This window comes from Lepidothrix coronata, unplaced genomic scaffold (assembly GCF_001604755.1).
Source record: "Lepidothrix coronata isolate B3197 unplaced genomic scaffold, Lepidothrix_coronata-1.0 Scaffold40, whole genome shotgun sequence".
In the NCBI taxonomy this organism is placed as follows: Eukaryota; Metazoa; Chordata; class Aves; order Passeriformes; family Pipridae; genus Lepidothrix; species Lepidothrix coronata.
Window position 1 is genome coordinate 5,572,151 of NW_016690220.1, and position 13,080 is coordinate 5,585,230.

General features: G+C 42.3%; 1 protein-coding gene and 1 long non-coding RNA gene across 3 annotated transcripts; one reads left to right on the forward strand and one right to left on the reverse strand.

The window, feature by feature from the left end:
- Positions 1-3,354: 3,354 nt before the first annotated feature.
- LOC108496468 lies at positions 3,355-5,097 on the forward strand. The gene is made up of 3 exons (XR_001874476.1): positions 3,355-3,575; positions 3,953-4,073; positions 4,924-5,097. It is a non-coding gene; the product is annotated as an uncharacterized LOC108496468 (long non-coding RNA).
- Positions 5,098-8,230: 3,133 nt separating this feature from the next.
- CCDC127 (coiled-coil domain containing 127) lies at positions 8,231-12,937 on the reverse strand. 2 transcript variants are annotated; one of them, XM_017813243.1, is made up of 3 exons: positions 12,892-12,937; positions 12,453-12,581; positions 8,231-11,811 (listed from the first exon to the last, which is right to left on the reverse strand). In XM_017813243.1, the coding sequence occupies exons 2-3, from the start codon at positions 12,571-12,573 to the stop codon at positions 11,138-11,140; spliced, it is 795 nt and encodes a 264-aa protein (XP_017668732.1). In that variant the 5' UTR covers positions 12,574-12,581; positions 12,892-12,937; the 3' UTR covers positions 8,231-11,137. The 2 variants fall into 2 exon arrangements, with proteins under 2 accessions (XP_017668732.1, XP_017668731.1); XM_017813242.1 differs by having other exon boundaries at positions 12,853-12,923.
- Positions 12,938-13,080: the final 143 nt, after the last annotated feature.

Here is a 13,080-nt window from a genome sequence, read left to right on the forward strand (position 1 = left end):
CGTCAAAATAAAGAACTAGAAAAGATCTTGTAATTCCAGCCTGTGGCAAAGGAGGTGAACACATCACAGCATCCCTTTGCAACCTTATCATGTGGATTCAAAGTTGATTCCAAAGGCTGTTCATTATCTTTCGAATAGAAAAGTTACAAAAAAAGTCTTCATCCTTCACATGGACGACTGTATACAGTAGCCTAGATTAATTTTCTCTGTAATAGGTATTAATATTTCCCTAATTTAACCTGAAATATCTCTCAGTCTGCCTAGTGATAGCACTTGCCTTTTTCATGACCCTGTCAGGTCTGTGGATGAGCTGTTTCCTGATTAACCACTGGATCATCAACTTTCTTCTCCTTTGGTGATTTCAACTACAGATTTCCTAGCTTGCAGCAGAACAACTTCTTTTAAGCTGCCAAAAGCATATGTTCAATTTCCCTCACTTTCTGCTACTCCAGTGCATTGAGCTGCTCAGTTCTTCCTGAACTGATACTTTTTCAGCATTCGCAATACTTCTGAGATTGTGTCATGAGTATTTCATTAACATGCTACTATTTTTGTCCTTAGTCATTAGTGGAAGAATGACAAAACACTGTTCCTAAACTGATCCTAAGGAACTGCCATAGTAACCTCCCCTTAGACCACCATTTCTCCTTTCAGCCGAGCTTACCATCATAATTAGATCTTTACCTAGTTCTTTGTTCATAGAGTCATCATAGAATCATAGAATGGTTTGGAAGGGACATTAAAGGTCATCTAGTTCCAACCCCCCAGCCATGGGCAGGGATACCTTCCACCAGACCAAGTTGCTCAAAGCCCCATCCAACCTGTGGATGGGGCATCTGCAACTTCTCTGGGAAACTTGTTCCTGTGTCTTACCAACTTCATAGTGAAGAATTTCTTCCTAATATCTTATCTAAACGTACTTCCTTTCATTTTGAAGCCATTAACACTTGTCCTAACACTGCATGCCCTGTCAAACATACCTCTCTTGCTTCCTTGTAGGCTCCCTTTAGGTACTGGAAGGTGCTCTAAGGTCTCCCCAGAGCCTTCTTTTCTTCAGGCTGAACAGCCCCAACTCTCTCAGCCTGTCTTCATAGGAGAGATGTAATCATCTTTGTGGACTCCTCTGGACTTACTCCAACAATCTTTCTCGTGCAGAGGGTCCCAGAGCTGCATGCAGCACTCCAGGTTGGGTCTCACATGGGCAGAGTAGAGGGGAGAATCACTTCCCTTGACCTGCTGGTCACACTTTTTTGGATGTAGGAGTTGATTGGTTAATCTTCTGGGCTGCAAGAGCACACTGTTGGCTCATGTCCAGCTTTATGTCCATCAACATCCCGCAGTCCTTCTCCCCAGGGCTACTCTCAATCCATTCTCCACCCAGCCTGCATTTGCACTTGGGGTTGCCCTGACCCAGGTGCAGCACCTTGCACTTGGACTGGTTGAACTCCATTATGTTCTCATGTGCCCACTTCTCAAGCTTGTCCAGGTCCCCCCTGGATGGCATCCCTTCCTTCTGTTGCATCAACTGCACTACTTTGTTCATGTTGTATCTCCTGTTCAGTTCAGTTCATACATCTAGTTGTGGTCACATGGCAACTGGTCTACCGAAAATTTCTCTCTGCTAAGTTTCACGTGCAAGCAGTTTCTATCAGGATCCAAAACCACATTCCAGATCGCCTTCTACCGAACAAATCCTCTTTCTGAAGAATTTTATCTTATTTCAGTAATGCAAGGTTCCAGCGGTTGTTAGTTATCTATCAGTTGTTAAATATTTACAGAAGCAAATGTGTTGGTATAGCATCTAGCTCAAATTTCTTTATCAGTACAATAGCTAATGACTTTGGAAGGCACAGTGCTTTTTTCTGAAGGACCTAGGGCAGCAATGACACCAGCTCCTACACGACCCGCAGGTGCTCAAAGGGGTTGTCTATATTGCCACCCTGTGGATTTGAACAAGCAAGTTGGGGTTGCTCTTCCATAGTCAACAGTCACATGTTTATTCAGCAGAACCCCTTCCTGTGCTCTGAGATAAACTTCTTGTTCATGTCGAGCTTACATTTGGCAAGTCCCACAGGGTTTGTTATGGCTAATAAACCTCCACAAAATCCATCCTTTCATGATATAGGCTGCTAAACAAACATGTATTGCAAACTGCTAATTATAAATGCAGGAGAAAACAGTTCTTAGATTGAATTACTTGAGTTAAAATGTTATGATCCTGTGAGAACCAGGGAGTTGAAACTGATGATCCGTCTGGGTCCCTTGCAACTTGAGATATTCATATTTTATGATTCTTCCAACTTGAGATAATCATATTTTATGATTCTTCTGCCCTCCATCATGGGCTGGAAGGATCTGCACTGGGGGAACTGCTTTTGGCTGGATCCTGTGAAGGGGAGGACAGAGAGAAATCAGCATGACAGAGCAGGGACCTCTTCTTTAAAAAAAACAAATCCTTTGCTATAAAGCCATTGAGAAAAGCAGAGAGCACCAGCAATATATGTAGTTTGCATCCAGCCATAGTTTCAGGTATGAAATACAATATAGTCCTTTCCTTGTGATTCCATCCTTCCTGGTGTGACATAGGACAAATCTGTAATTCTCCAGATAATTTTATCTGGACTTACTATATAGCATGCTATTAGGATTAACTACATTATTCTATGACCCTTTTTAGTACTGTAGCAGATACTGATTTGAAATCTCTTACTCCAGTAATTCTGTAGCACTGTCTTACCAGCATTAGTCATATTTTCTTTCCAGTCAGTCTCTACTTTATAGTCAAAGCATCATATACAGTAATGCAATTACTCTTGCTTATGTGATAAGCCTAAACCAGGAAAAGATGGAAAAGTAAAGATGGTGATAACTATACAGCCAAATGCCTAAAGCACAGGATTCTCATTTGGAAGTGTAAATTGGTAAAGATGTAATAAAAGTGAAAAAGAAGAAGAAAATTCAAAGCCCATCCCTGTTTGGACCATCCTTTAAAATATGTGGAGAAAACACAAAATCCTTCTACAACTTGCCCATGGGTCACATCCTTGAATAGCTGTGCAAAGAGGGAGCACTGAACCTCAGGCTCGGGAGGAGACTCAAAATCACCAGCCTAAGGGACACTGATGATCATATTAGAAGGGGAGAGATGCAGGCAAAATATTTCAGAGTTGCTTAGTTTTAAGGGTAATAATCAATGGCAAATGGTCATGCAGTTTACCTTGCCAATAAATTATCTGTAGATCTTTAACTTGATCTAAGTTTTATGCTCTGTTGTTCTCAAACTCTACCTGATAAGTAACCAAAAGACACAGCTCTTCAGCTGACATGATTTGATTTCCTATGTTTGTAGTTCAAGGCTGCTGCCATCAACCCACAGCAGTTCAAGCAAGAATACCTTGAAGGCTTTGGAGACGTCCAGTAAACCGTGGAAGCTAAATCTCTTCCCATGAAACTGCAAACTTTTCCAGTTGAGAAAGAAGTCTTTTGGTGCTATCAAGTATCACTGCAGAGGAGAAATAAGACAGCACTGAGTTGTCATTGAAAATCTGTCTCAGGCTATTGGAAACACAACAGGGGTGGGATTTCATACACAATGACTTCCACAAACATCCCATTCTGGAGTGGTTGTATGGTGTCAAGGAGTTTCCTTCAGCAATCTGATATACCTAGGAATTGTCAGTTCAAGTTTATTGTGGAAGTAGCAGGGTTCTTAGCCACAGAAGGATTTAAGGAAACAAGCTATGAACAGCATATCTAGTGTAGTTTATCCAGGACTGAGCTGACACTGATGTCCGTGTGGCCTTTTTCTCCTTTTTATCTCCTAGAAAGAGGTGCAATCTTTATATTTGTCTATACTGGTAGTTTTCATAATACTTACTTCAGTGTTATATATAAATATTTCAGTAAGGTAATATCAGTTCATGCTGCTTTGTTTGGTTCTTCTTGTTGACAGCAGGGAGGGAGATGTGCTGTCCTTAATATTTCACTGCATACAGTCAGAAGATCATCATCTTCTTCCTTTCATCTTTGAAGAATACATTTCATCTTTGGAATATCTTTGGGGGAAAATACAAGTAAGTGACATAGGTGTAGAATTGCTTCAGTGGACAGCACCAAATTATCTGATCTCATGATCAGAGGGCTGGAGCACCTCTCCTACAAAGACAGAATGAGAGAGTTGGGGTTCTTCAGTCTGGAGAAGAAAATACTCAGGAGAGACCTTATTGTAGCCTTTCAGTACTTCAAGGGGGCTTATATGAACAGAGGGACAAGTTTTTAGCAGGGCCTGTTGTGATAGGACAAGGGGTAACGGTTTTAAACTAAAAGAGAGTTGATTTAGACTAGATGTAAGGAAGAATTTTTTTACAACAAGGGTGGTGAAACACTGGAAGAGATTGCCCAGAGAGGTGGTAGATGCCCCATCCCTGGAAACATTCAAGGTCAGGTTGGACAGGGCTCTGAGCAACCTGATCTAGTTGAAGATGTCCCTGCTCATCACAGATGGGTTGGAATAGATGAGCTTTAAAGGTCCCTTCCAACCCAAACCATTCTACAATTTTATGGTGTCCAGCATCTCCCTAAATTTCTTAGACAGTAAAGTGCTTGGATCTGTCTCACCTACATCTTGTCTCACCAAACATCTCCTCTCTAGCATGCAGCAGAACATGTTAACAGCTATAGGTTGTTGCTTGCTATGTGCATTAAGCAATGAACAGTGTTCTTGAATCAAGTTTGTTACTGTTTTCTTTTCCAATGCTTTAAAATACAATGAGATGTTGATCAGGTGCTGAACTACATCCAAGTCTTGCATGTCGCCTTTGCATAGTGGTCTACTGCAGTACCCACTTTGGTGGAGACAAGTTCATTCTGTCTTGGTCACCGAACACCGTGTTCTTGCTCATATTTCTTGTTATTACGCTTCAGTGGTGTTTGGGCCAGAGGAGTCTGACTGTGTAGCATCGGAGATGTGCTCCAGCATTGCTCATGGGAGCAGAAGGTGCTGCTGAGGCTGCTGTCTGGAAGAGCCATTAGCCACAAGGGGGAGGCAGCAACTAGTGATACAAAGCACCAACCACTGTACCTGAGGATTTCATTCTGATTGTGTAAGTCAAGTTTAGAGAAATATAAACCACTCTTATAAAGAGAAGAGTGAAGAGGCATTTTTTTCAGCAGCTGGACTGCTTGGGCTGGTATCAGCACAGAGGGCTGTTAGGGTGCATGACTGCAAATGGCCACCAGTACAGGTCTCACAATCCCTCAGCTCTCTTCAAACTCTTCTAACCACAGACTCCTTGTTTCCAGAGGCACAATTTACTTTCAGTTTTGTGGTAGTTGTCATGAGTATTATACACAGCTACTAGCATTTTCAGGGCTGTTTTATCAGTACTGTTTCATCTTTTGACTTTCTCCAATGGCTAACCATAATCGTTCTACAATTAGTCTTTTTGCAAAACTCCTTCCACAGTAATGTCTCAGACAGTGGTACCTTGTGAGTAGCATTATATGCTATTACTGTGCTTGTCCACTTTGAATAAAGTTTGCCACACAGGTGACTTGTCAGCCACCACGTTTAGTGCTGTTACACAGTAGTCTATCACATGTATAAGCTGGGAGGTGTGATAATTTTTTAGCAGCCCTTCTGATGTTAAGGTACAGGTTGTCCCCTTAACATCTGCATGGTTCACCAAATTTGTGATTCTTGGTACTTGATAGGTCTTCAAAGTTGTCAGCATTCTGTGAAGGTTTTGACAGAGCTTTTCTTATGTTAGAAAACCAAGAATCAAGTTTCAATATTCAGGTTTAGATATCCCTATACAGAGGTATATTTTCAACCCAGGGTGTTTTTCAGAGTCTCCTGGAGCAATTGTGTTCAGTTTATATTGAATACTTGCCAGTGGCTGCAGTCACTGATCGTGTAGGAGTTATGGGTGGGGTTGATGAAAAAGCCATGACATTTCTCTCTTGTGAGTTTTTAGATCAGTGCAAATACAAAAAGGTTGCTATGAGGTGTTTTGCATCCTCTCCCATGTGTTGCTTGGCAAGACCAAGTCATCAACAAAGGCCAAGGTGGTAATCTGGTTTTGCTCTGGAGGAATCCATAGCCATATTTTTCTAGGCTGCAGAATAATGGATTGATTGGGTGACATTGGATCCCGCTGTTTAACAGTGGCCTTGATAGTAATTGGCTTAGTATGATCCTTTGTCATGGTGGTGACACTTACAGATCAAGTTTCATCTGACCACACGTTCAGATAGTTCTCTTTACTTCAGGACCAAAAGGTATGCTCATGTGTCACTGAGTAGGAGGCTTGGCCATTTCCGTGAATACTCCCCACAAGGCTTGTGTTTTTTTTGGTAGCATATTGAATGATAACTTAGAGGGATTGTACACTCACAGAGAAACCAGGTTCAGATATAAGGCCTCTTTGTTACCCATTGACCATTAATAGGCCGAGCTTTTGTTACCCTGGTTGTCAGAATCCACGTAAAGAGTATTAAGATACTTGATTAGATTGTGATAGGACTCTCAGTTTTGTCATCCAAGTTGATTTCAGTATCAAAATTTTTCTGTGTTCCTTGATACTACCCAGTACACATGCAAAGTCAAAGTTCTGCTAATACCAGTCCTTAGGGGGTCTCTCTGTACAAGGCCTTTTAAACTTACTTGGTCTAGGTCAGGTGCTGAGGTTTTACTTTTCTTTTATCTCCTTCAAAATGTGTTTAGGTGTTATCAGCTTAAAAGGCCAATTTATCAACTTTACAAAATTTTGAAACTTCTCCGCTTCTCTGTGTTGAGAAATGGTTTCTCGCTCTTAGACTTGAACTTTACTGACTGAATATACTGCGGCACACTTTCACACAGAGAACATTTACTGTTTTTATTGGGATATTTTGCATAGGGTAATGCTCACGGGGCGAATTGGATCTTTTGACCAAGACAACTGCCTGGATGCTGATGTTGCAAATATCCCTCAATGGTGTCTTCAGCTACATGGGCTGAGACTCCCCAAACTGCTCTGGTGATTCTATGTGATCATTACAGCAGATGCATGATCAGTTCTTGTTGATTATCTTAAGCTATGTAAGAAACACATCTTAACTATGAATAAAAGACAGCCCCACGTACCTATCTTTTCATAGGCAGGAACAATTTCCACTGGCTATATAAAATTATGCATGGTTTGGTCAGTTCCTGAATTGACAACAGGAGCTGCTTGGGAAAATCCCGGGCTGTGTACTGGATCTTTCACCCCAGGTCATTAAGCAATATATCTTAACATACAGATAAAGTCCATCAGCTTACAGAGCAGAGTTCCTGCCTATCAGCAGGAGCTACCTGGGGAAAACCCTGCATATCCCCTGCTGCTGGGAAAGCTCCTGCAGCAATCAGTTGCTTGTTTTGTTGTGACGTGGCCACTGATCTCCTCAATGTCAAACTACTAAATTCCAATGAGTTACTTCTTAGCAGATCCATCTGTTGTCTCAGCTATGCAGTGATTAGCTGGAAAGCTCCTGGACCAGGCAGTCAGTTAATGACCAAGTGCCCTTGGCATGAAGACCAGCAAAGCCTTCATATCCAGCTGCACCAAAACTGCAAATATAAACTTGATTTTCATCCTTGTACCACAGCAATAACTCAAATTCCTTTGATTTTACCACAATACCTGAACCGCTGACCAGTTTCTGCCTTGTATCACTCACTATTTTCTCATCCCCACACATGAGTGCTCAAAAGCATGCTCTACAGAGCCACGAGGTGGCAAAGGATTGTGTCAAATACAAATAGGTTGAGGATCTTATACGATGGGAACAAGGATTTCTGGAGTGTCTGAACACTACCCTAGAGCAGTTCGGTTGTAGCGCTTCACAGGGAGGAGGAAGAGGAGGGAAATGAAAAGAGCTGACATGCAGAATGAGATCATCTGAGGGATTCTGCACAAAGGCAGAATATCCTACACAACATTCTACTGAAGGATGACCCCAGTCTTTCAGAGGGATCGTCATCTTTAACCCCACATCTTTAGTTAATGCTGGTGCACTTATCTGTTTGATGATGCTGTTCTTTCCTAAGAAACACATTCTCTTAGCCCTAAGATCAATACTTTTTACATGCCAATATAATAAATGTACAATTTGTTAAACCTAAAATGGGGCAATTAGCTTGGAAAGTTGCAATAAAGTAGCAAATTCCATTCCTCCCACCCACCTTGTCCAAGTTACAAAACAGTGTAGAAATGTGTAAGAGTTTTTATTAATTGTTATTGTTTAATGAGTGACAATTTTCATAACAAAAAAAGTTCATTACATATTTTAAAATTTTTCTTGCATTCTAAATATATATGGGCAGTTCCAAACAATTAACCAATCCAGAATAACAGTGCTGAGCAAGATAAAACTTAAATTAGCATTTTCAACATAAAAACCTACAAAGGGGGAATGTTTCAAAAATACATCACACACATACAAACATGGGTTTGGGTAGAAAGTAACAGGACCAGTGCTTCTAAACCAGTTACACACTTTTAAAAAGCCTCCTGAAGTAACTCTTCAGTCTTTATATAGTGATCTTCAAAGTCCACGAACAGTAGTTCAGTGATTAGTTGAGCAAATAACCGACACTTCTAAAAAAGAAGTGCATCTATTCTATTGCATCCAACCCTGTACAACTGAGCGTATGAAGCTTCAGCATACCTATACTGAAAAAATTTTACCCTCTTGATTACAATTTCTTTAAACATTTTGAGTGATGTCAGTGACAAACTACAAAAAAATGAAAAAAGCGTAAAATCTTTGCTCTTTTAATACTAAGATGTACAAATTCAAGGCATGAATCTCAAATACATTGGCATTGATTTCTGATTTGACGTTTGTCTGCTGAGTGGCTGAACTGCCTGTACCGACTTGCGAAGGGCGCCACAGCTGGATGGTCACCTTCCACATTCAGAAGGAATTACACATGGGGTAAGTTTTTCAAAATGATTTGTTCTACTTCTCAGTTAGGGTGTGTGTATATGGCCAGGGGCAGCAGCTTGGCTCAGGCAGTCACACGTGAGTAGTAGTAACTCAATTGCATTCTCATCTCCCAACCCACATAACGCTTCGCATCCAGACAAACTGTGGCCCTTCTGGTGTTTGCGATGAGCTCTTTTCTTTCCTCCAGGTTTGTCTACTACAACTTTATTTAAAAAAATTAGTACATAAAATACTAATAGATCAACATAACAGTATCATTAGTACCAATAAGGTGAGCAAAATCACAACTGCAAAACTGAGTAGTTGGGAAGCACCTATTTCGTTTAGGAATCTCATTTCATGTTAGGTATTTTTGCTGAGTAATTGGAATACGTTGCACACACTATTTCAAAAGATTTATCTGCTTTCTTCTGTGCCCAGACTGAAATGAAACCAGGAGAAAACAGTAAGAGAAAAAACTCCACATCTGTAAGAGTTCTCTGTTAAACTTGGATGGGCATTCACAAAGCTGGATTGCTTCCAAGACATGATTCTAGATGATTGCCTAGAGCAAACGTGTTTACCAAGTCTAGCCCTCAGGATATAATGAACTGCTAATTAAAGACCTGACAACCTACCAACACTAATCAAAGTCAAGTAACAGAGAAGACCAGATAGTATAAACAGAAGGTTAAACATTGCCCCTTTGAGGTCTAAGGCTGGATTACAAAGGAGGAAGAAAAAAGTTATCCAAAATACATGGCACTGTTGAAAAAGAATGTGGTTTCTACTGCTAAAAGGAGTCAAAGTATACTCAAAGTTTTAAGAGATTTCAGGCAATGGCTTTTTTTGTTGATGTTGGTGGTTTTGAATCTAGAGCTGCTTATTTTCCTGTATTATTTTATTTTCCTCTATCTATAATTTTATTTTTACCGTATCTATTTTGTTTTTACTAACTAAATTAAAAAGTCCCCTCTCTTAAAAGTTTGCAAAGCTTATACATCTGTAGGCTATCATGGTCAGGTGTACATGAAGTGGTGAACCGTAAGGTCAAAATTTAAGAGCTGTGGGGAAGTGTACTTCAGTTCTGGGAGAATGGAGACAGTCGGAGAGGGAGACTGTGGCTACCAGTGCAGGCTGCTTTTAAGTTTCTATCTGCAAATAACAAACAGGACCTGTCCAAGGAGCAAAGCCAGGTGCAACAGCTGTAACCCAAGGAGGTTCCTACAAGCTAACCAGGTAGCAGCCAGTGTCCTGGGAGGCAGAGGCAGCAGCATGGTGACATCATCCCTCATGGAGGCACATTGCTGGGTTACAACTAAAACTCTAGCTGAGAAAAAAATACAAGTATTCCTAACATATCTCCAGTATGATAAGAATGTAACTTCAAGTTTATACACTCTAGTACTTGAGAATGGATCCTGAGCCCCAATGAGACTCACATCAGCCTGTTTCTTTACGTGTTATTTTAATTAGTATCTTCCATATGTTTCATTCTTAAAATACTATTTGTATATCAAGCTGGAAGACAGTGAAAGGCTGATGAATTTGAAACAGGATCATGCTATTCCCCCCTCAGAATACTAATACATACATTTATACACACACACATTCACGCATACACGTACTTGTATGAATGTATGTACAGACATGTAGGATTTGTGTCAAGCAGCTTGCCCAAACATTGTCCCTTCCGAATATCTGCCTCAAAATCAGTCTTGCTTAAACAAACTTTGAAAAATGGTAGTAATGATAATAATAACAAAAAAAGATAGTCTTATGATACCACGTAAAAAGTCAGGGATAAGGAGCACAATGTGCTACCGCACTTGGGGGAGACAAACCACACTTCTCTGTTGATGGAGTGTGACCACCAACTAGGTAAATCCCTCTAAACCCAGTTCTATTTTGCTGCTTCTGATACCTGTGGAAGCTGGCCTATCTCTACACTACACTGCAGTCTGCAATACAAACACACTCACAGAGTTTAAGAGCATGCACAGCTCGCCGGAGCGTCCGCTGTTAGTGAAAGGAAAGGCACCAGCACCACATGTCCCATGCAAATACAAGTGCAGTGAGGAGGGGAGATGGCAACACAGTAGAAGAGTTTAACAGCTTCGGACTACAACTGTGATTGTCCCTACCATGCATGGTGGATCACGCAGAATCCCATTACTTCCCCTAATTAGCGTTTTCCTAACATGGCCTTTTCTACCCTCTTGAACTTCTGCAGTTCAACAGCTAGTTCCCAGTTTCTCAGATACAGCCACATAAGCTTTCCATTTTGACTTTTGTTTCTGTTCAGCATGTTACCACAGTAGTTATCGTATTTGAAAATATCTTTTAAGCCACTTTCCACATGTAAAGCCATAGCAACAGGATCAGTTGCTGCTTTAACTAGCAGATTTTTCTCTATTTCTAGTCTCTGACTTCTGGGTACAACGAGACTGCAGTAGATGTCCTGTCTTTCTTTAAGTCCCTCTTCAAATTCTTTCAGTAAAATATTGGCTCTCTTTTGCCACTCTTCTTCCTTTGCCAGGCAACTCTGGTACAAGCTACCTTCTGCTCCTGAGTGCAAGAGGACTTGTTTTTCTCGCTCCAACTTCTCCTGTTCCTGTTCTAGGAGCCTCCTTTCTTCTACTAGTTTGCGGCTCTGGGACACGAGGGCTTCGCGGTAACTCAGGGTTCTGTTGCGTTCCTTTTCCAGCTCCACCTCCAAGTGAGCAACAGCACGACGGTTCTCCATGATTATATCCCGGTATTTGCCTTCCAGGTCTTTTTGTAAAGATGACTGCTTTTTATGGTACTCTTGTTTTTCTCTTTCTATTTCTTTTTGACATTCTCTGGTCCAGATCCAACCTACCATATATAAATGAGACTTCAGACACGAGTATAACATAAAACAGTGACAGGTGTGATTAATTAACTATGCCTCAAAGGAAGCTACTAAGTGGTAAATAACTCTCTCTCCTCCCCAGTGATACTCACTTCTATTTACATGTCCCCACAAAATGTATTTCTGTGGTCCCTCTTTCACATTAAATCACTTTAAATAATCATGTTTTCCCTGAAGTAAAATATTCCCTATTCCTTTATTGCCAATACTTGCACCACTTGGATTAAAGAAATAAAATAAAGTCGTGCAGAAACAAACTGGAGGTTTCCAACGCAGGTACTGCACTGAGAACCTCTCAGGTCCAGTAAATAAATATACATCAGCAACTTCTTGGGTTGCTACCTTGGGGCTCTCTAGTACGTGCTATGTCCACTCCTACGAGAGAACTTTATAAACTGGATCTTATTAAACATAGATTCCATTCCATGTAGGAGAAATGGCCACTGCCCTAGCGTTATGAGCAGTGCTGGTTGTTTACAAACAAGACGACCTGAGGAAATCCCCAGACAGGGCATGGCTTTATCCCGGGCTGCTGCAGACACTCGCCCTGGACTGGGGGCGAGGCCGGGGCACAGCCCCACGCCCCGGCTCCGGCGCTACTTACGGAAGGCGGCCAAGCCCAGCATGGGGACCAGCAGAGCGTAGTTCCATCTGCTCCCGTCATCACCGGGATCGCGCCGATTGGGCTGGATGTTCCAGTGGGGAGGGTTGTTTAAATTATTCATGAAGGCACCTGAGGCGTACAGAGGGGAGATACGGCCTCAGCAGCGAAGCGCGCACAGGGGCAGGGACCGCTCCCTCCGCTACCCTTTCCTCCCGCTGCGGGGCTGGGAATTCTGCCCGAGACCCTCGGACGGCGGCCCCGACACTTGGGAGCTTGGCCGTGCTCCGAACGGCCAACCCGGACCGCCCCGCGGCGGCATCCCAGGCCCGTTCCCGTCCCCATCCCCCTATCCCCATTCCCATCTCCGTCCCCATCCCCCTCCAGCGCGACCCCCACGCACGAGTCCGGAAGCGCGCGGGGCCCTGGCGTTGCCACTCACCTGCCGGCCCCGCCCCCTCCCGGGCCGGCCCATCAGCCGAGACAAAGCGGGGGGAGCCGAGGGGGTGGGACAACAAACGGACGCTGCCGGGCGTCCGTCTCCGCCCCAGACGGGCCCTTTTTATTCCATAAACATTGGCTACGGAACACAAATGTTAGTGGCATCTAAACCCTCCGAATTGGCTGAATC

Excerpts from the sequence above, each read along its gene's own strand:
- CCDC127 (XM_017813243.1), bottom strand. The coding sequence starts at position 12,573 with ATGAATAATTTAAACAACCCTCCCCACTGGAACATCCAGCCCAATCGG. Across the intron at positions 11,812-12,452 it reads GCTGGGCTTGGCCGCCTTCC|GTTGGATCTGGACCAGAGAA; the intron begins GTAAGTAGCGCC and ends TATATATGGTAG.